General features: G+C 37.4%; 1 protein-coding gene across 1 annotated transcript; it reads right to left on the bottom strand.

Annotated features, from left to right (window-relative positions):
* Positions 1-857: 857 nt before the first annotated feature.
* Positions 858-20,402, bottom strand: LOC113064972 (complement factor H-like). The gene is made up of 12 exons (XM_026236017.1): positions 20,273-20,402; positions 19,875-20,042; positions 19,687-19,792; positions 19,506-19,582; positions 19,009-19,191; positions 16,810-16,986; positions 16,573-16,728; positions 16,258-16,434; positions 15,376-15,438; positions 15,099-15,287; positions 1,274-1,468; positions 858-1,151 (listed from the first exon to the last, which is right to left on the bottom strand). The coding sequence occupies exons 1-12, from the start codon at positions 20,340-20,342 to the stop codon at positions 961-963; spliced, it is 1,752 nt and encodes a 583-aa protein (XP_026091802.1). The 5' UTR covers positions 20,343-20,402; the 3' UTR covers positions 858-960.
* Positions 20,403-23,462: the final 3,060 nt, after the last annotated feature.

Raw genomic sequence — 23,462 nt, 5'->3', positions numbered from 1 at the left:
TGTGTCTGCATTTTTCTGGTGTGGTGGTGGCCCACATTCAGTTCTCAATGAAGGTAAATACATTTAGCTTGATCTTTATTCATTTTAAACAGTATTAACTTTAAACCAGTGTTTCATTAATGAGTCTCAATATTAGAAGGAAGAAGGAAATATTTACAATATTTAATTTTAAGCTGTAAAAGATAACAGATGGCTTGTTAGCAGAGTATCGACTGAATCACCTACCAAATATTTTGTCTTTAAAGGCTGATTCACTTTCCTTATTCAAAACGAATCAATGCAAAGGTTTCTTTACCGTTAAACATAAATTAGTACTGATGAAAAACTCATTACCTGTTCTTCAAAAAATGTAGTTTTAAGGACACTTCAGCAGTTGTGATATGAATTTGTGAAGCCTGTGCTGCTGAAAGCCACACCAAACTTGATACTAAAAGACAGGACCTTTCTGCCTTTTGCTCTGTCCTTGTTTGTGTTCTAATATTAGCTGAGGTTATGCCATTGAATATATTTTATTCCATTGGTGACACATGTGAACAACATTTTTCAGGGTTTGAAGAGTCTAAAAACTGTCTTGAATTCATCTGAACATTTTTCATGGCTAGTGTGAATACTCATCTGACCAGAGCTGTTTCATTTCAGTTTGACACTAAACTGTAAACTAGTAACTGATTCACATCATCAGTGTTTCATTGGGCTGTTCAATGAATGCACTGACCTGCAGTATCTAGGAAAAATACAAGTTAAAATGGTAAATATCATTTGAACATATTGAGAATTTTACATTTAGTATTTCTTTAAGTTTTGTCTTTTTGTTTGTTTGTTTTTCTGGCAAGAATTCCAGAACAGGAAACAATTTTTTATTTTTTTTTGGTAAAAATCTTTATTTTTTATTTTGATCAGCTCCACTTGTTTTTGCTTAGTAGTACAGCTGATGCTACACTTTATACTTTATTCTCACCATCACTCACACTCAGGTAAAGTCATCAGTCCATCATTACACTGTTGTCTCAGGGGAACACCTACTGAATATTTGCCCCTCTTACACGCAAAGCTGATGTAATCATTATGGGGTGCGAACATCTTTTGCCGATTAACATAGGCCAGCTCTATCCCTCTTCTATTCATTTCCTCCACAGTCACTGTACAGGGCTCTGAAATAAATCCAGCATGTCACAATCAGTGTCTTAATATACATTCATGAACTAATCATCACACAACTTCAACTACAAGATTGCATCATGATGTGTTTATGGTGAAGAGTGTTCATACTTACTTAAACACTTAATATTCCCCCTCCATTCTCCTTGATCACAGGTCAAGAATCTGGAGAAAGGTGGACGCAGATCCAATGTGTATTTACTAAAGCAGCTGTATTCAACTCTCTCTCCTGTAGTGTATTCATCTTTTTTCAGTTCTGTTGTATCTGCATCGTTCACGTGTGGTGGTGGTCCACATCTGGTGGTCTGACCTAAAGCATAGAACATGTTATAAATTTAATTTGAGAATGAGGTCATTTGAATAAAATGTTTCAGAAAAACACAGTATGTTGAAGAGATATTCAGAATTTAATATGATATTATATAATGATATGATATACACACATATGATATAATGTAATATGTTATGATATTTTAGAAATGATCAATTTTGAGTCGTTTGATTATCCATGCAAACCTGTCACCTCGGTGCTAGTTTATAGGTTGTTTTGTGCTGTTGCTAGGTTGTTATGGGTTGCTTCTTGGCTCAAGTGAAGAGAAACTAGTGTGCTGATGAGTTTTGTACCAGACTTCAGCATCTACATTAATATGAGCAATAGTGATGCTTGCAGATACTGCTAATAAAACTTGACAAAGTAAACCTGTGACCTTACTGATGCATTTAGGAAAAGTGCTGCTCCATTCTCCGTTTGACTGACAGGTGATTTCTCTCTGTCCTTTTAAAATCAGTCCTTGTCCATTGCAGGAAAATGTTAAATTATATCCAGGTGTGACTGGACACTCAAAATCAGGAAATCGATCCAGTCTGATGTTGTTCTCCTTTGTGTTTAGAAGACATGTTACATCTAGAGAGAGATTAAATACTAGTCATTACAGTCTTGTCCATCTGGATCCAGGCGCGCTGGAAGCTGTTTCATGCGGGGGGGGGGGGGGGGGGGGGGGGGGTTGGGGGGGGGGTAGTGGGGGTGCTGAGGGCTGGGTTGGAAAATATGTGACGTCATTATGTTGTGACTGACGACATGAAATTTCTCTACTAGTCTTCTCCCCTGGCGTGATTGTTACTGTTTTATACACACCAATTGTACTTGATGTACTTGTACTTTGATGTTTAATAAAAATAAATAAATAAAAAATAAAAAATCTCTGTACTGTTTAGGCTATGTGTTATAGCCATTAAAGAAAACACATTTGGTTTCATATTTGTTTAAATATTATAGGCTAATGTATTTTTTTTTATTTATTTAATCAATGTTTATTATGAAAGTGAGCATGCAGCATGAGAAAGATATGATACATCATGCGCAATAGCCTATGAGATATGAGTGGGTAAGACATGATTTTGACCACTTTATTGAGTTTTGTTTTGTAGAAAGACTCTGTTTAAAAGGTTTTCGTTTTGTATAAATTGTATCTTAATTTTGATCAATATTTTATCAACCCATTGCCTGTATTTAATAAACAAGCAAATATATTAGCAGACAATGTAATAAGGTGCCGGCACATCACTTGTATTGCACGTGAACTGGAGGGCGCAGAAACTCAGCTTGTGCCTCACAGACAGTTTTGAGAAATATAGGCTATCTATTATAGAAAGCTTAAAAATGTCTACTTTTAAACGAAAATATTAAAAACGAAAAGAAATAGGCTATCATCTGAATATGTAGGCCTAATCCATATGAAATGTGCATTTCTCTCTGGCGTTCATGGCTAGTCCGCATCGTCTTTGCAGCGACACAGAAAACACCATTTTATTAATAAACAATTAAATGTCTCCTTGCTATTTTTGACAAATTCATAATCATTTCTTTAGCCGGTTCTTTGTGGCAAAATTATGCATGCGGCCAGCGGTCGTGCGCTTGAGAGCGGCTAGTAAACGGCCAATATTCTGATCGGAACAAAGCATGACAAATTCTACATTTATTTCATTTTCTCCATAGAAATGAGAGTCCAAGTCACAAGTCAAATAATTTTTTTTTATTTACAATAATAGTGATTGTCGGAAGAGATGGTTTCCCTTGGCTTCAGGGAGAAAACGCCACTGAGAACGGGGATTTTCATGACATCCTTTGTTTGAGAAGAATTCCCATCACTATTTTTACTTTTCTTAACTGTGTTACCCGAAAAAAACACAGAACAACTGCAGAAAACAAAAAACTGCAGCCCCCGCAGCACCCCCCTTCCCGCGCTATTGTCTGGATTTATTAAATTATTCATCAGAAGTTGTCATTTGTCTCAATATACTGTACTAGGTCAAGGATTAAACCTAGTGTTTTGTAGGTGAACATCATATAAATTCACAAAATTAACTGTGCCCAACAGTCATGATGTCTGGTTAAATCCCAGTTGTATCAATACAGGTGCTTTATAATAAATTTGAATGTCGAGGAAAAGTTCATTTATTTCAGAAATTCAACTCAAATTGTTAAACTCGTGTATTAAATAAATTCAATGCACACAGACGTAGTTTAAGTCTTTGGTTATTTTAATTGTGATGATTTTGGCTCACTTTAAACAAAAACCCACCAATCTCAACAAATTACAAAACTTAATAAAACCAATAAAAAAACATTTATTAAAATGTTAATTTCCTGTACATCAATATTGACTGTACTCTACTCAATACTTGGTAGGGGCTCCTTTTGCTTTAATTACTTTCTCAATTCGGCGTTGCATGGAGGTGATCAGTTTGTGGCACTGCTGAGGTGGAATGGGAGCCCAGGCTTCTTTGACAGTGGCCTTCAGCTCATCTGCATTGTTTGGTCTCTTTTCTCATCTTCTCATAGACTCTCTCTAGGGTTCAGGTCTGGTGAGTTTGCTGGCCAGTCAAGCACAACAACACCATGGTCACCATGGCTTTTGGCAGTGTAGGCAGGTGCCAAATCCTGCTGGAAAATGAAATCAGCATCTTCAAAAGGTGGTAAGCAGAAAGTGATTTATACTCCTTGTGAAACCTTTGCAGGTGTTGTGTGTTGATTAGCTGATTGGCATGTCATCATATTCTGTGATTCAATGGAATAGTCCTGAGTGGGGTGCCATCTACTGAAGTTCGTGGGTACTCCAGCTAATGATCGTGACATAGCCCCCCCCCCCCCCCCCCATAAAGGAGCAGATTCCAGATGCTCAAAACAATCTAGGAGGCCAATGGAGTGGAGGTGGAACACGCGGGGAGGGCCAGGGCCACGTGTAAGTGGAGAAACCGGAGATCGGGGCAGAGCCAGAAAAGCTGGAAGCCAGGGTGGAGCACACGGAACTGGCACCCTTTCTGGGCTTCCTGGAGCCCATCATGGCAGAGCAGACAAGACAGAAGCCCTCCAGGGCAGAGCAGAGGACCACCACAGCTGAGCAGATGAGACTGAAGCCCACCAGGGCGAAGCAGAGGACTACCACAGCTGAGCAGATGAGACTGAAGCCCACCAGGGCAGAGTAGAGAACCACCACAGCCAAGCAGACGAGACAGAAGCCCACCAGGGTGGAGTAGAGGACTACCACAGTGGAGTCGATGGCACAGGAGAGCAAGTCTGGTCAGGTGGGACAGAAACATAAACATAAACAGGTTAATAGCGGCCTCCGTGGCCGTGATGAGAGGGTAGCTGGCCTCCGTGGCCATGACAGGGCAGGCGGTGAGTTCATGGATGGCCTCCGTGGCCATTACAGGAATGAACAAAAGTTCATAGACGGCCTCCAGGGCTATGACAGGACAGGCGGGGAATTCATGCATAACCTCCGTGGCCATGACAGGACAGACAGTGAGTTGGTGGATGGCCTCCATGGCCATGACAGGATAGGACGAGAGCTCTGGAGGTTCGGCTGAAACGTGACAAGGTCCTGGTGGTTCAGCTGAGACGTGATGAAGCTCTCGTAGATGTGTGGTGATATGACTGGGTTCAGGAAGATCAACTGTGACTTGACTTTGTTCATGAAGATCAACTGCAACTTGACCTTGTTCATGTAGATCAACTGTGACTTGACCTAGTTCATGAAGATCAACTGTGAATTGACTGAATTGAAGTGACCCATTCAAGTCACTCATGAATGGTGACCTGACTTTGTTCATGCAGATTATTGGTGACTTGAAATTGCTCATGAAGGTCATTGGTGACTTGACTTTGCTCATGAAGATCAGCTGTGATTTGACTTTGATCATGAAGATCAGCTGTGACTTGACTTTGTTCATGAAGATAAACTGTGACTTGACTTAACTCATGGAGGTTAATGTTGACTTGATTTGTTCTTGAAGATCATTGGTGACTTGGCTTTGCTCATGAAGATCCTTGGTGACTTGACTTTGCCCATGAAAGTCATGGGTGACTTGACTTTGCTCTGGGAAATCAACAGGGACCTGATCAAAGGGGACCTGACTTGACTCTGGGAAGTCAACGGGGACCTGACTTGACTCATGAAGTTTAACTGTTGTTTTACTTGACTCTTGGGTGTTAGAGGTGACTTGACCTGACTCTGGATGGTCAGCGGTGACTTGACTTGACTCTGGACGGTCAGTGGTGACTTGACCTGGCTCTGGATGGCCAGTGGTGACTTGACCTGACTCTGACTCTGGATGGTCAGCGGTGACTTGACTTGACTCTGGATGGTCAGCGGTGACCTGACTAGACTCTGGGAAATAAACAGGGACCTGCTCAACAGTGACCTGGTTAGGTTCTGGGAAATCAACAGGGATCTGATCAACGGTTACCCGACTAGACTCTGGGAAATCAACAGGGACCTGATCAACGGTGACCAGATTAGACTCTGGGAAATCAACAGGGACCTGATAAACGGGGACCCGACTAGGCTCTGGGAATTCAACAGGGACCTGATCAATGGTGACCCGACTAGGCTCTGGGAAATCAACAGGGACCTGATCAATCGGGATCCGACCAGTGGCGGCTACTGGTCTGTCAGAGAGGGGAAGCTCATTTTCAGCCTACATCATAAAATTGTCTATTTATTTAAAAGTAAATTCTGCCCTACGTTCCTTTTCAAGAAAATGGTCTGTGACCCTGTCGTACCAACTAGGAGTCTTTTCAAGTGACTTGACCAGTGTCCTCTCAATGGCCAGCAGAGCTAGGCTGCATAACTTTTCAGGACACTTTGGAAGGCCTCCTCTGGAAATACCTGTCTCATGTCATCAAATTTCCCTGGATTGACTAATTCTAAGAAGAGCATGCTTTCCAAATTTGAAAAATGTTGAGGAATCTGCTTCAAGATGTTATCAAGGATGGCCATGTACAGATTTCCGTATCGCACTTGGGGATCCTGCAATTGGGTCAGATGGTGCTTTCTCATGGGCTCATCTCGTGGGCCTGATGTGAGATCTGCTGTTTTGGCATAAATGGCTTGGAAAGCCCCCTCTGACCTCTTCTCTTTGACAAATGCAAGAAGAGATTCAATTCTGTTCTTGCAGTAAAGAACATCCATCGCCCTCTGCTGGACAATATCAAAAACCACATCAGTCTCAGAGAAGATTTGTTCATATGTGTACAACATGAACACAAACTCAAAATCCTCCAGTTTCCTCACAAAGCCTTTGGCACAATCCAGTGTATCATCATCCATTGTTGTATCTGCAATGATGTTCTCAAATGTGTGCAGGAGGCCATCATAATTGTTTGCCACAGTGCTCACTATCCGTGATGTGAAATTCCATCGAGTAGGAGCGTTTCTGGGCAACCTTGAACAGCCTGCAGACTCCAGAAAAGATGTCCTCTTTGTGGATTTTGAAAAAAAATGTGGCAAAAAAATTCTGCACTCAGGCAAGCATTTAGCCCCCTGTGACAGCACCAGATTCAGGCTCTTGAAAATCAACAGGGACCTGATCAATGGTGACCAGATTAGACTCTGGGAAATCAACAGGGACCTGATCAACGGGGAGCCGACTAGGCTCTAGGAAATCAACAGGGACCTGATCAATGAGGACCCGACTAGGCTCTGGGAAATCCACAGGGACCTGATCAACAGGGATCCAACTAGGCTCTGGGAAATCAACAGGGACCTGATCAACGGGGACCTAATTTGACTCTGGAAAGTCGACTGGGACCTGACGTGACTCTGGAAAAGTTGACTGGGACCTGACGTGACTCTGGAAAGTTGACTGGGACGTGATCAATGGGGACCCGAAAGTCGATGTACCTGGCCTGAGTTCCTCAGAAGAACTGCTTGATCCTTGTTTGGAGAAGTCTTCTGTTACTTAGAGAGAATCAGAGGCATGTGGATCCATTTGCAGGTTTTATTTAGCCCGGAATGACAAAAGCAGTGACAAAACACAGTGCTTAGGCTGAGGCAGAAACAATATCTAGGCTAGGGTCGAGGCAGGCAGAGAACGATCATAAACAGGGTACACAGTCCAGGGTCGGGGAGCCAAACAGAAAACTAGAAGGAGAACCAGGAGACAGGGAGAAAACGCTCGGAAAAGACTGAATAGCAAATCAAGACTTTGCAAAGTGTGTGAGTGCTGCTTACATGAGTGTGTAAATGAGGTGCAAGTGTGGCAAGGAGATTAGCTGATGAATGAAGCACAGGTGTGGCAAGGTGATAGTTATGCAGTGCCTCATGGGAGATGTAGTTTGGGTGTGGTGCAACAGTATGAAAGGTGCTAGTGTCCAAGTGATGATATGGTGACATCTCGTGGTTGATGGGTGGAATGGTCCTGAGTGGAGTGCCCTCTACTGAAGTTCATGGGGAACTCCAGCTAATGATTGTGACAATAGTGGATACTGGCATTAGTCAGTTGTTAATCAACTCACTATGTGATGAAGACATACAGCAAACCTAATCTTTTAAAAAGTCTGACAGTTTAACTGGTTTTATGTGAGAGTGTCTGATGTATTAATGATAGGTGTTTAGTTGAAAAACAAAAAAATGTTAACATTGTAATTACCTTTTTTTGATTTTCTTTAAAAAAATAATTGTATCAAGAACATATATTAAAAATAAATAAAAATAATAATCCTTGATATATATATATATATATATATATATATATATATATATATATATATATATATATATATATAGTACAAACATTATTATACATGATTATTATACATGACATTTCAACATTTGCATGTTGTCAAACATTTCAATAAAAACAATTCTTAAATATATACATTTATTAAACATGATAAAAAAAAATTGCGCATGATACAATTTTTCTTCATACCTCCACATTTCGGATATGCATAATCCCATTTTCCATTTGAGAGACATTCAATTGTTCGTTGGCCGTGCATCTTCAGGTTCACATCTGTGCATCGAAAAACTAAAATATGTCCAGGTTTATAAGGTGGAGCCTTACCTGGATTTCCAACTACAATCTCAACATTGATGAGCTGTTCACCCTCACAGGTAACTCCTGTAGATGAAGAAAAAAAAATCAATCATTATTAAAAGAAAGCTTTTATAGTTTTACTGGAATAAAGCAGAGCAGAGCAGTTTAATGACAGCTAACTTTACTTCAAATTTAGACCTACATTTGGGTTTTATGGTCAATGAGCTTTCATGGAAAATGAACAGAAACAATATATGAATTCAGACAGGCATCATAAATGAAACATGATTTATAAACATGATATTATTATATATTGTGCAACAAATTGGATGCTTAAAACATCTGGTTTTGAAATCTGCGAAATATTGTGTTACCTTGAGCATTTGTTGAGACACTCATCATCATTAATAGAAGAAAGAGAAATATCTTACAGTATTTCATTTTAAGCTGTAAAACATAACAAATGTACAGTTTCCAATGTTAATATACTGTATAAACAGTATTGACTGAATCACCTACCAAAAATTTAGTCTTTAAAGACTGATTCGCTTTCCTTATTTAACACAAATCAATGCAAAGATTTCTGTAGTATTAAACATAAATTAGTACTAATGAAAACCTCAGATTACCTGTTTTCCAAAAGCTGTATTCATGAGCAGTCTTGAGCGCTGATGATATGAATCTTTGAAGCCTTCTCTACGCCCCACCAAAACAGGACTCTGCTCCAACCCCTCAAAAATGATTAGTTGAAAATTTGCCACTCCTCTTCACAAATTCATGTTCCAGTTCAGATGGTTGACTTCATTTTGTAGTCGAAAATGCAAAGCGGCTCAATAATTTTATGGGCTTAATCGGAACAGAACTGTACTTTTTTGCCCATGTTTGTACACTAATAATTGCTGAATGTTTTATTTTGAAGAATCTTAAAAGTAAGTAGACTTCTCTGCTATGTAAGTACAGAGCAGTCATTTTGCATGGCTGGCATGCTTTTTTAAAAGATGGTGTTATAGCTCCAAAAAATAAGCACAGAAAGCATGCCAATACACATTAACGCATATTAATATTAAATGGTCCATTATTTATGTATTGTTGCTCTGTCTCATGTAATTCATGGTCATATATATATATAAGCATGTCAGTGGTAAAATTTGTAATCAGCAGAAAACTTGCTGCTCCTTTGCCCCTCTGACACATAAAGGTGATGTGATAATTATGGAATGTGAATATATTTAGTTGATTTACATAGGCCAAGTCTATTCTTCTTATATTCATTTCCTCCACCGTCACTATACAGGGTGTCTTATATTATTACAAATATAGGGGTAAATGTACCCCTTACCACATTATTATTATTATTATTTTTTTGTATTGGAATCTTGTGAATTGGCAAGTGAACTTTGTATTAAAGGTTTGAGAAGACGCATGTAATGGTGAGTGTGTGCTTCACACCAACGATTTATAATCAAAATCATCTTCACAGTTTATTTAAATTCAAACGCAAAGATAAACTTCGACTTACAAGTTCAGAAGATCTTGATGCTCAATAACCCCCACTTGACGAACTGAAGCTAACGTTACATGTGTTTCAATCTCTGCTACAAAGTTCACCATCAATCGAAACTCTTTTGTTTGTTTGAAAGTTTGTTTCATTCCAGTTATTAATGCCACCCAAGTAAAAACAACAGTCCAAATTGCTGGGACTAATGGAGGAAGTAAGAGAGCTGAAGCTAAAGATCAAGGAGATGGACAAACTAATTGGTGACTTAGAGAGACGCGTTTATGATCTGGAACAATATTCTCGGATGGATGATTTAATCATAAATTGTCTTACAACAAGACATCAAACTTTTGCCAGTACTGTAACCAGAGAGAAAAGGAGAGGATGCCAAAATGAGCGAGCAGTGCTCATTGGAAAAAGAGATTGTCCAGTTCTTTCAAAGTAAAAATATGGAAATACAAACCAACACGATCTCAAACTGTCATAAACTTCCCACAAAGGAGAGGAAAACCAAGCCGGTAATTGTCTTATGTTTCACTAATAGAAAAGCCAAAACAGAATTACTGAGACGAGGAAGGAAGCTGCGTGGGTCAGATGTGTACTTGAACGAACATCTAACTAAACAAAACACACACGCCGATATAGCAAGGCAGGACGAATCTTAAAGAAACAGAACAAAATTCAAGCTACATGGACGAGGAACTACAAGGTATGGATTAAGTTGAATGGATCACCTGAGGTAGCAAGCAACATTGTGGTAAGAGAGCTCAGCTGTTGAATGAGAAGATTCTTTATCGTGGAAATATGTTTTTGAGTTTATTAAAATATTTTTCACATTAAGAAAGCATGGTTCTTTGGAGAAACCAAAATGACGAAAACCCCCTTTTGGAACTTTTGTTTTTAAATGAGTGTTTAGATTGAACCCCCCCCCCTCCCCCGCTATGGGCCCCTGTTACTCTGTTCCATTATTACCCTCTGTCCAGTGCCCCTGTCTTCAGGCAGCTCACAGCGTTTGGCTGATGATGAATCAGAAGCAAAAAATACCAGAGATTCATAAATTGGATACCCACGAGAACATTTTTCACCATGCCATTTGATCCATTTATTACCATTACATTTGCAGATTATTTTAATCTGAGAGGCATAGCCAAATACACATTTGTAGTCAAATCTGTCACCATCAGAGTAGACTTTTATTTTTAATTCTTTGAGCTTTCAGCAACAAAAAAATAAATAATAATTTAGTAAATTCAGAAACATCAACAATGAAGCATATCCAAAGATATATATAAACATGACTTGATTTCATTTTCCCCAATCTGTTAATCTTTAACTGAGTTAATATTTGTCAGTTCTAGGCAGGACTTTTGTGTGCTGCGTGATGTTTATTTAGGATCACATAGGGGTATTTTTTATGTGAAAAAGATGTTTGATTTTTCCAAATTCTGCTGCTGCTGATGATCCAGCTCCAGATTTGCATTGATTTTTTTTTTTTCATTACATAAAAGGAAATTATCAGCAGTTATTAATAATTTATGTGAAAATTGGATTGAAAAAAAAAAAGAAAAAACAGAAGACACCATAAGGAAATACATGAACATGGAATATTTCATATCCTTTTATGCAATAATTTTTCTTTGTAAACTTAGTAAACAAATTGCAGTTTGAATTAGTTGAAAAGTCTGCATATATACAATATGTACACACACACGTTTGTTTTTGTGAAAAGTGGGTTCATCCCATAGGCGTAATGGTTTTTATACTATGCAAACTGTATATTCTATGGCCCTACACCAACCCTAACCCTCACAGGAAACTTTGTGCATTTTTACTTTCTCAAAAAAAAAAAAAAAAAAAACTAATTCTGTATGATTTATAAGCATTTTGAAAAATGGGGACATGGGTTATGTCCTCATAAGTCACCTTCTCCTTGTAATACCTGTGTCATACCCATGTCATTATACAGAGTTGTGTCCTGATATGTCACAAAAACATGCACACACAAAAGACCCTGTAATGCTTTTCTCCTATGTGTGATGTAATACAAAATATTGATGAATGTGACCCTAGGTCCATTTGAACCGCTGTCGTAACACACAAACGAAACCACTGCAAAGCAAATAGTCTGTGCACACATGAAATACTGGAACTGATGTTTTTGAAGGTAGATGAGGCAAAACTGTGGACCAAAAAAAAAAAAAAAAACATAATCACCTGTTGTTACTATTCAATATTTTCTGTTATAGACAGTTTGGAACTGCCACATAAATTAATCTACGTGGATGAGGCAGGATTCAATATGGCAAAAACCAGGCATCAGGGCCATAATGTAGTTGGACAAAGGGCTCTTGTCCCTGGGCAGCATGGGGGAAATATCACCTTGTGTACTGCAATTAGTGTCCAAGGAGTCCTGCATCACCATGCCACTCTAGGTCTCTACAATACAGGACAGATCATTGAATTTCAAGATGCACTACATACAGTTGTGAAGGACAGACCAGAGCAAGATTGGTCCAACAACCATAACCATTTCACACTTTTATATCTGCCCCCTTACAGCCCCTTTCTAAATGCACTTGAGGAATTATTTTCAGCGTGGCGGTGGAAATACTGTAGGTGGATTCGGCAAACAAGGTAATTTTTCCCCAATGCCTAGCCCGTGAGAACATCACCTGTGCTAAATTTGATGATTTGTGATTCTATTTTTCTTTATTTCTTTAAGAATGTTTGTTTCTTGTTATAACTCTTATTTGATTACTACAGAAGTTCTACTTTTGAGTTTTACAGAGTCTGAGAAAATGACAATAAAATAGAAACTCAGAGACTGCAGTGTTTTATATAAAGCCCATCAGTTTGTTGCTGGTGATAATGAAAAATTCCAATGGTGATTGTGTGTATGGTTTTCTTGCAAGAATTTCAAAATTAAGAGCCAAATTTTGCAAAAAGTATGTAAGCAATAGGCAAAAACTGTAAAGGAATTGTGAGAATGTTTGTGGCCTACTGTATCTGCAAGAATAGTACTGTGCTGAATATTGGTTAGTACTGAATGCTTCTATACATTCAGCACTTGGATACTACAAAAAATACTGCATTCCAACTGCAAAGGCCAAAAAGGTCAAATAAAACTTTAAATGAATAGTATGTTACAATACACTCAAATACTGTAAAATGTGCAAGTGTAAAATCAGGGAGAATGAGAGATTCGTTCTGTCTCAGCATCATGTTTTTGTGCTTGCATCCAGCCTGAGGAGTTTTTTGCTGACAAAAAGAAAAATCCCTCTAGTCTGACAGATCCAGCCTTAATAACACTCTCTAAACCTTACTCTTTCTCTCCTAATCCTTCACTTCTTACATGTACTCTTCCTCCTCTCCTTCTCAGATTGTTTCCATCTATTGTTCGTATCATCATTCAGTCACCTGTGCCACGTATGCACTCTGAACATTTTTAGAAACAAGTGTGAATGATTTTGATTCCTTTGTGTGTAAACGATGACAACTGTGCTTTCGTTTTGTTTAACCTTTGCCACTTTGGTTTAGCATTTTGCAGCACAATTGCATCACAGTGTGATAAGTGTTTAAGTGAATGAGAATGTGTTTAGAGTTTTGCTTAAAAAAAAGTGCATGGTATTTGCAAATAGAGCCTAACTACCTGATAGTGTTTAAGGTTTAGCAGAAAGAGTGCTTTATTTAACAAACTGGTTTAAGCTAGTGATAATTTGTGTTTTAGCAAATCATAAAAACTGTAAAAGTTAAACCATATGGTTAATTTTTGTAAAGGAAGTTGTAAAGTAAGTTAGCCAGCTGACGTGCTTTCACAGTTACAGTAATTGTGTGTATCATTAGCTTATTTAGGTTAATAATAAAAAGAAATAAATAAAGGAAAGAAGAAGAAGCAAAGCAAGCTGTTAAAATAAACAAAAATATTACCTTTCAAAGCAAACATTGATAAATATGTCCCAGCCATGTTTGCCACTTTGCGGTTCCCTTAAGCATTTTTTATGTGGTCTGTGCCTATTTGCAACGTGTTTCTTTATTTGTTTGTGTTGTGAGCATTTGCAGCATATACTGTATATATATATATATCACTTAACCGGCATTAAATGTTTAATGTTGCTGTTATCATTTCTGTAGTTTTACTTGCAATAAATCCAAAATCTTGATACAGAATTGAGAACAGTATATGTTTTTTTATTAGCTACATTTGTTTTTGTAGCTTCAGCAATGATTTATTCTCACCATCACTCACACTCAGGTAAAGTCATCACTCCATCATTACACTGTTGTCTCAGGGGAACACCTACTGAATATTTGCCCCTCTTACACGCAAAGCTGATGTAATCATTATGGGGTGCGAACATCTTTTGCCGATTAACATAGGCCAGCTCTATCCCTCTTCTTTCCATTTCCTCTACAGTCACTGTACAGGGCTCTGAAATAAACCCAGCATGTCACAATCAGTGTCTCAATATACATTCATGAACTAATCATCACACAACTTCAACTACAAGATTGCATCATGATGTGTTAATGGTGAAGAGTGCTCATACTTACTTAAACACTTAATATTCCCCCTCCATTCTCCTTGATCACAGGTCAAGAATCTGGAGAAAGGTGGACGCAGATCCAATGTGTATTTACTAAAGCAGCTGTATTCAACTGTCTCCCCTGTAGTGTATTCACCTTTTTTCAATTCTATTGTATCTGCATCATTCACGTCTGGTGGTGGTCCACAACTGGTGGTCTGACCTAAAGAACAGAGCATGTTATAAATGTAATAAACATCACTAATTTGAGAATGAGGTCATTGGAATAAAATGTTTAAGAAAAATAATATATTTTGAAGAGATATTCAGAATATATGATATAATATAATGATATTATATAAACACATATGAAATAATGTAATATGTTATAATAAAAACTAGATCCAAATTAAGAGTCGTGTTTGTTTAATCATGGAAACCTGTCACCTCGGTGCTAGTTAATAGGTTGTTTTGTGCTGTTGCTTCTTGGCTCAAGTGAAGAGAAACTTGTGTGCTGAAGAGATTTAGCATCTACTTTGATATGAGCAATAGTGATGCTTGCAGATACTGCTAACAAAGTAAACCTGTGATCTTACTGATGCATTTAGGAAAAGCGCTGCTCCATTCTCCTTTTGACTGACAGGTGATTTTGCTCTGTCCTTGTAATGCAGATCCACTCTTAACACATGAAAGAGTTATTGTCTGTCCTTGTCTAACTGAGACCTCAGACCCCCGATGTTCATCTGATCTAATGTTCTCTGCTAGATGTGCAACACATTTTGTTTCTAAAAACAAAAAGATCTGGTCAAGTAAGCTTGTGTAACACAAATCTATCGTAGCTCAGTGAGAAGCTTTTACTTTCTCTGTGTTTACCTTCACATTTATAAAGAGGGCTGCTCCATTCTCCATTTGACTGACAGGTGATTTCTCTCTGTCCTTTTAAAATCAAAAGAATAAAAGACTTTAATATATCAGCAGGGGCAGCATGTGACTGAAAACTCCTCACTGTTACAAAAGTATTCTGACACACATCAGCATGACCCCACATGAAGTCTCAATTATTGTATTTGATTAATTATGTGAACCAATTAAATTGATTACTGTGCTGCATGCATTTTAATATAAAAACAGTATCATAAACTAAAAACAAAATGCACCAAAATATGAATAAAAAAAAAATATTATAAAATAGAATCTATAATATAAAATTTGAACAATATTAATTATACAACATAATGTTTTATAGTTAAATATCTAAAATAATATTATCTAACATTATGTAAAATATTTTTGGAGCAATATGCAAAATAGTATATTAAAATATATATATATAAAATATATACATTGGCTCGGAAACAGTTGATTTGATTTTGATTGTAGAGAGCATTTGATTTAACCAAAACATTTGCAAGTGCAGAATGAGTGATCAGTAGTTCTGCTGTTTTCCCAGAAGAGAAGAACAAGTCAATTTTAATAGCATGTAGCATTACATTAGCAGATGGACTCAGAGTGCCATAACTTAAACGATGATAGGTCTTCACAGCAAGTTGACTTTGTATAGTAAATATTGGCAGAACTACCACAAATTTATCCGGAGTTTGGATGCTATTCCTTCTTGATTTACAAATGTCTCGCTTGATTTTTTACCCATAAGTATGTCATTTTATAATTTCCCATTTTAAAATAATTTTCGAATTTGGCATTTTCTAATCTGCAGTTTTAAAAGACAGTTATCATCACCAACCCAAACCTCACCTTGACATGTTGGTGGTTTTTCCGATGTTCCTCTGCGGCAGACAACTGTACTTTTCTCATTCATTAAGTATGAGCTTCGACATACGTATGTTACGGTAGATCCAGGTACATAGAATTCTTCAGGTTCAGATATTATGACTGCATTTTCCACATTTGGAGGAATGTCACAATGCACCTCTGAAAAAAATAGTGTATTGAAATTTATGAACTCCAATAAGACGGATTTTAGTATTATTGGGAGATTTTTTTTTGTCCAGCCCACTGGATGCACAGCTGCTCCTATTACAAACATGGATAAGAGTTTGAGACACTCACCCTTACACACTGGTTTCTCCCATCTACCATTGGTGCATTTTATGGAGCGTTCAGTTGACATGAACCCTGGATCACATTTCACATCAGCAGTTTCTTGATCACGAAGGGTTAGTTTTCCATGGTGAACACTGGGAAGAGCACCACATTCTTCCTCCACTGTAAAGACCAGCGACAGGAAGCACTTTTCAGTACACTATCATTCATCAAACTCCTGAGACTGACAATAATAAAACTCACGGATGCAGCGAGGCTCTTCAAATTGAGATTCTTTTGTGCATGTCACTGAACCCCACCAGTTCCCAGAGAATGGTTTATAACCCGTGTTGCAGGAGTAAAATATTTTTTCCTTGTTGGAGGGGTGGATGTGTATGAACCCATTTTCCACGGATAGATCAGGACACAATTTCTGCTTTGCTGTGAGGAAACAGATTCAGAATTCTTCAAAATTATGTTTAATATGTTATTGCTATTACCGTGTAGATATACAGTGTAATAATTTGTGCAAAATGTCCGTGTGCAGTCAAACCATTTATTTTTTTGAAAATGTTTTAAAATCTTACCAGTTTGTAAGTTATCTTACAATCAATTACAGTGTACAAAACAATCATCAGAAATGAGAGAGTGAATAATTGTACACAATACTGAATTTATTTTCAATATTTTATTAGCTAAGCAAGCAAACAGCTACCATGAAGAGAAAGTTTCTAGCAAGCGTATAGAAGGTTTCTAGCAAGCGTAAGTGTATTTCTAGCAAGGGTGACTAACTTCAGATACCCGGATGAGCCAGTGTTATCAGCTTTTACTGGTTGTTATCAAGGGATAACAGACCTTGTGACTGACCTATCGGAATCAAGTATTCCAAAGAACCGTCAATCAGAAATCTCAGATGGGACACAAATGGGCGTCCTGCAGCTTGAAAGTTTTTTTTGTAAATTTTTTGAACTCAACCCAAATTAAAAAGAAAAGAAATAAAAAATCCATTAATTAATGAATAAAAATATTCAGACCTTTTACTGATCTCTTTGTGTGTGTGTGTCTTATTTATATTACAGTTTTAAATCTAACAATTGCCCCAAATGCATCTGCAGATGCCTTGAACCTAAAAAGCCTAAATAAAAAAAAAACTGAAATGAAATAAAAAAAACTTACATGTTGTCACTGTACTAAAGCCAAAGTAATTCACATAATATCTGGAAGATTTTCACTTTGTATTAAGCTGACATGGTTTCATTTTTGTACATTTTCAGTTTAGTTCAAATTAATTTATGTACCGCACCTTTTTGACTACAAATGCAGAGTTACAGGCTGGTGGAAGCTACATGGGTCATGAAATGCAGTTTCAGATTTTTTTATTATGTTTCCCGAGGCTTATAATGATTGTAAAGTTTTTTACACCAAAAACAAGTTCAGTGCAGAGTTCTTCAATACAAACCACAAATGTCTTGGTAATTTCAACTAGTTTAAACCCTAATGAAACAGCACTGACATAATCAACGACACTGACACGGAAAACAGGAGAAACATTGTGCAACAGCAATCCAGTTAGAAGGCTTTTCAGTCCACAAATCACAAACATTCCCCATGGATTTACTGTGGAAACACCAACTGTTACCATGGTATTGTGACAGAAATGTGGAATTATATTAGAAATGCAGACATTAAATGTATTAAAGGATATAATATAATATAATATAATATAATATAATATAATATAATATAATATAATATAATATAATATAATATAATATAATATAATATAATTCTTTTAAATTAAGCTACTGCAGTTTTGGGGCATTTGTATTGCACCAAATGTCTTTAGGCTACAGTTTTTCATAATAAATACAATAAAAACAATATAGTTACTTATTTATGATAGTGATTATCTATGGTTAACATGATCTAAATATGTAAGACCAATGGTTAATTTTACAGATGTTACTGTTTTTGTTAATAAACATAAATGTCCATCTAAATCCCAATTCAAGCTCAGTGCATGTCTAGTAGACAAAACATGTCAAGTTAATATGTAAAATATGTTTCTGATGATAATACCACAGTCAACTGTCTGGTTTCTAAAACTTTCACTAAGGATCAAACATTTTACATTTATCATGATAATTATTACTACATTTATCAATATCGACTATACGAAACATTTTATCATGATAATTACTTTGGCTATATCGCCCAGCCCTATAAGCACTATTATTGTCATATTCATATACAAGGGTATGTACTGATTTTATTCGCAGCACTCAAATGATATGCTTGGTGTGTTAATAGAATGTTACACACACTTTTATATATATAAGAAAATGCAAAAAGTGGTGGTGGTCGGGGGGACCTTGACATGACAGATCCTCATTGTTTTGAAATAATGATTTGAATTTATAATAAATGTAGTGAGTAGTTATAAAATATAAAAAGGAAATGAACCTTTGCACTTTGGAACAACGTCACTCCATTTTCCCGTCTCTTGGCAGTGAATTTCACTACTTCCGTCTATCATTTTGTCAGAAGATACACACTCGAAGCGAATAACATCACCATAACTTCCCTCCTCTGTGTTACCCGACGCAGTCACCCCCTCATCTGTTCGGATGGCTGGACATTTCACCACTGAATATGAAAATAAAGAGAAATAAACCAACAAAACAAGTGAAAGTGAAAGTGACGTGACAATGTGCCTTGCTCAAGGGCACCTAAGTCATGGTATTGAAGGTGGAGAGAGAACTGTACATGCACTCCCCCCACCTACAATTCCTGCCGGCCCGAGACTCGAACTCACAACCTTAACCATTAGTCCATGACTTCCCAATAATGAAACAATAAATCAAATCTCTTCTAGCTTATGAGTCACTATTCTATGATTGAGAGATATTAAACTACAGATCAGAAAAAAAGAGGAAGAACTGACTTTCAAGAAATCGTACCCTCACAGACAGGGACAGTGTTGTCCCATCCTTCAGTTCTGCAGGTACGATGATTGATACTGCTTGTCATTTCATACCTGTGAACACAATGTTTTTATAGGTACAAGAGTTTCAGACTCAAAGAGGAAAGTATACATTTCATATAATAAAAAAGTTAATAAAAAGCATAAAGTACATTTACCCTTTCTTGCACGTATACATCACTGTTACTCCGAAAACAAACTCCATCCCCTCTGTAAGTTCAAAACTACCGTTTGGTGTGTCGCCTGGATGATTACATTTTTTCTCTGCAGAAATCAAAGAAGTTTTACTTTACATGGTAACATTTATTTAATAACAATGTGACGATAGTATTGACAGTTCTCTTACTTGCACATGGTCGCTCAATGGTTTTTTTCCATTCTCCTTTTACACATTTTAATTTATAAAAGCCAGTATAACCTGTCACGCAGATCACTTTCACTGTTTCACCATCAGCATATGAAGCTTTCTCAACTGGCTCTGTGTTTTCATATTTAATGTACCCTCGAAGACATTCTGTGAAGAACGAACAGATGTTACACAAAGACATATTTGTTTTATGTGTATTAAATGCTGAAGTACATGCACAACTAGTCATCACTCTCTAAATCTACATGTTAAATGTAAATGTACATTTAAAAATTTTGGGAACTGCATATAATATAACATTTATATTGAAGTCTGTAAAATCTAAATAAGAAATGACATTCAAATAAATATAACAATACAACAACAAAATCACTTGCCTTGACATCGGACACAATTTAAGAAAAACAACCAAAAGCCAAAGCCGAGGAGTTTTACAGGAACTCTCATTCTGAGCTCAGCTCATACAAATACTTTTTTTTTTTTTTTTTTTTGGAGTCTCTGAAACTCTTGCCTGCTTGGGGATCAACAAGTTAATAATTTACCAGTGTCAAAAAAACAAACAAAAAAACAAACAAACACTTATTTGATTCAGCAATTCATATTTGTTATTTGGACACAACCAAAAAGTTTCCTTAGAAAAGTCAAATGTCTGTATCGTATGAACAGGAAGCAAAAGTCAGATTCTAAAATAACTGCCAAATTAACTGTATCCTGTTCCTCCCAGTCACAGATCACCTTGAATTTATGGCCCAGATAAGGATAGGTTTCATGATGTTCATATAGACAAATAGGATAATGTGCTAATGTAAAGACCATTCCGTCTTTTGTAAAATGCAGCACAATTTGTATGTTTAATGTCCAGACCTGAACACCTTATAAAGTCATTCTTACGGAGGAGCACATTACATCCTTAATCACACACACACACACACACACACACACACACACACACACACACACACACACACACACACACACACACACACACACACACACATTGAAAAAGACCCTGTAATGCTTTTCTCCTATGTGTGATGTAATCATAAACATTGATGAACGTGATCTTAGGTCCATTGGAACCGCTGTCGTAACACATTTTACATACTCAACAAACTGAACCACTGCAAAGCAAATAGTCTGTGCAAACATGAAATGCTCTTTGTATGGGAAGATCAAATACAGATAGATGAGGCAAAACTGTGGACCAAATAAAATAATTTGCAGGGACCTTCTGCTATTGCACAATTTATTTATGTCTGATTGTTCAGCAAATCAGAAGCTGATTATACGAAATTGTTAAAGATTGAATTAAATATTTTCTCTCCTGTTTGTCCGTCAACAGGGCACAAAAAAGGAGTATTTTAATAAAAAATATAACAAGCTGGTTTACCTGTTATACAATTTCACTCTCATTTATGTCCTGTAGAACTGTTTTCCACTAGTGCAGATATTTTAAAAACCAATGTTAAAATACTTTTTGTGTGAGTAGAACAGAATAAATAACAAATATTCTTACAATTTCTTTAAAATCAGAAAAAGATGTATCAATATGTGTAAAAATATTTGTAAACATTTAATTAATTACAGTTATTTCAGTACTTAAATTTTTCCTAAACTGTAAATTACAGCTAGGACACACATTCAGGTGTTAAGGTTCTTTCAACTGCATGACCGTATGGTATACAGTAAAATACCACCACTTTGGGCTGATTTTGTGTGTAAAAGTGCACTTCTGGATAATGTGAGATTGGTCCCTACAACACTGACCACCTTCTCCCGTTTTTAGAAGACCTTCTGTCACACAAAAATTGATGTAAAAAAAAAAAAAAAAAACAGGAAGACTCAAGTGCTGTGCAAAAAGAATAATGAAAATGAAAATAAAATAAGTTTATTAAAAAATAAAAGAACGAAGTTTATTAGAAATTTGGATGATCACATCAAATAGAAATAACAAAAAGTTGGGGAGAAAACAGGGCTACCAGTACCCAAATCAACTTGACGGATGGCTGGGAGGATGACAAAAAGTAGTTCAGTCTAGCACTCCCAATCCAAACATGTTATCCAATGGATTAATTAACCCTCGCCTGGGAATCCTGGACACAGTATAAAATTATTAGCAGAGAGGATATCTCAAAACATGCAAGGTAATAGCAGACATAACACAAATGACATACTGACACAGAGAGAAACCATAGACGGAATAAATAGGAAGGGTAAATAAGTAACAGGTGTGGGACTGATGGAGCGCACAGTGCTGCAAATTAATGCTGATTGGTCTGAATGAACAGCATAAATGAGTCAGAGAAAGAGTTGCCGAGCATGATAGAATCCCTCCCCGCAATGATGGAATGGAATTGGTTTATGAGAGTGCGATCCAGTATGTCATAAACTGAAATTCAGCATCTCTCCTCCGAAACATAACCCTTCCAATCTACCAGATATTGGTGACCTCTACCCCTTCGATTGTGTCTTGCTTGAACGTCCTTTATCAGTACAACGTCACCGACCTGGAGATTATGCATTGAGATTATATCTCCTTGGTCCACTTTTTCTGCAGCTGAAGTGTTGCTAAATACTCCAGCCTCCACCTTTTCCAGAAGGAGCCCGCCAAGCTCTGGACCTGGTGCCACTGTCCCTTGCATAGGTGGTCCAATTTGAAATCCCCCTGGGGGAGCACGAGTAACACTTGCCTTTTAGGTTAGTAACATGGCAGGCGAGAGTATTTCAGGTATCTCTGCATCATACAAGATTGGGACCAGTGGTCTGGAATTCATAATGGCCTTAACCTCAGCCATGAAGGTTGTTAGTACTTCATGGGTATGGTAGCTCCATCCTTCGCCAGCAGTGGATCTATAATCCATCTAACCACTCCTATCAATCTCTCTCAAGCTCCTCCCATGTGTGAAGAATGAGGTGCATTAAAGGTCCGTGTTCAGCTCTGGTCTTGCAAGTAGTTCTTGACCTCAGGTTCGCCAGTGTTAATCTGAAGCTCTCTGCATGCACCAATAAAATTGTTGCCTCTATCTGACCTGAGGTGTCTGACAGGTCCTCGTATGGACAGGAAGTGCCTTGAGGTGTTGATGAAGCTTGAGGTCGACATGGACTCAATGACTTCCAGGTGGATGGCTGTTATACTTAGGCAACTGAAATTGACAGCCCATCTTTTGTTCTCAGCAGCACCACCTCGTGTCTACTGGGTTTCAACATTCCACGGACCAAAAACCTCAAGTCCTACATGAGTGAAAGGCGGGTCCATAGCCAACCTGTCAGTGGGCAGATCAAACATCTTTTGAACTTCAGGCTTTCTCCTCAACTTCTTACAGATGACACATTTAAAAATGATGCTGGATATGAACCTCTTCCCTCCTACTATCCAGACTCCAGTGGCACGTAGTGCACCCTCTGTAAAGTTGCGACCTTGGTGTGCCACTTTATCATGATGGTGCCTGACTAAGAGAGTGGTTACATGATGTCCAGCTGGAAGTATTATTGGGTGTTTCTCTTGATCTACCAGATCTGCTTTGTGTATTCGACCTCCCATACTAAGGAGTTCATTCTCATGAAGGA

Source organism: Carassius auratus, chromosome 47 (assembly GCF_003368295.1).
Source record: "Carassius auratus strain Wakin chromosome 47, ASM336829v1, whole genome shotgun sequence".
Lineage (NCBI taxonomy): Eukaryota > Metazoa > Chordata > Actinopteri > Cypriniformes > Cyprinidae > Carassius > Carassius auratus.
The sequence above is the reverse complement of the archived record's forward strand: the minus strand, read 5'-3'. Positions and strand labels throughout refer to the sequence as shown.

Excerpts from the sequence above, each read along its gene's own strand:
- LOC113064972 (XM_026236017.1), bottom strand. The coding sequence starts at position 20,342 with ATGAGAGTTCCTGTAAAACTCCTCGGCTTTGGCTTTTGGTTGTTTTTC. Across the intron at positions 19,793-19,874 it reads CATTGAGCGACCATGTGCAA|AGAAAAAATGTAATCATCCA; the intron begins GTAAGAGAACTG and ends TGATTTCTGCAG. Across the intron at positions 15,288-15,375 it reads CCCTCTTTATAAATGTGAAG|AAACAAAATGTGTTGCACAT; the intron begins GTAAACACAGAG and ends TTTTGTTTTTAG.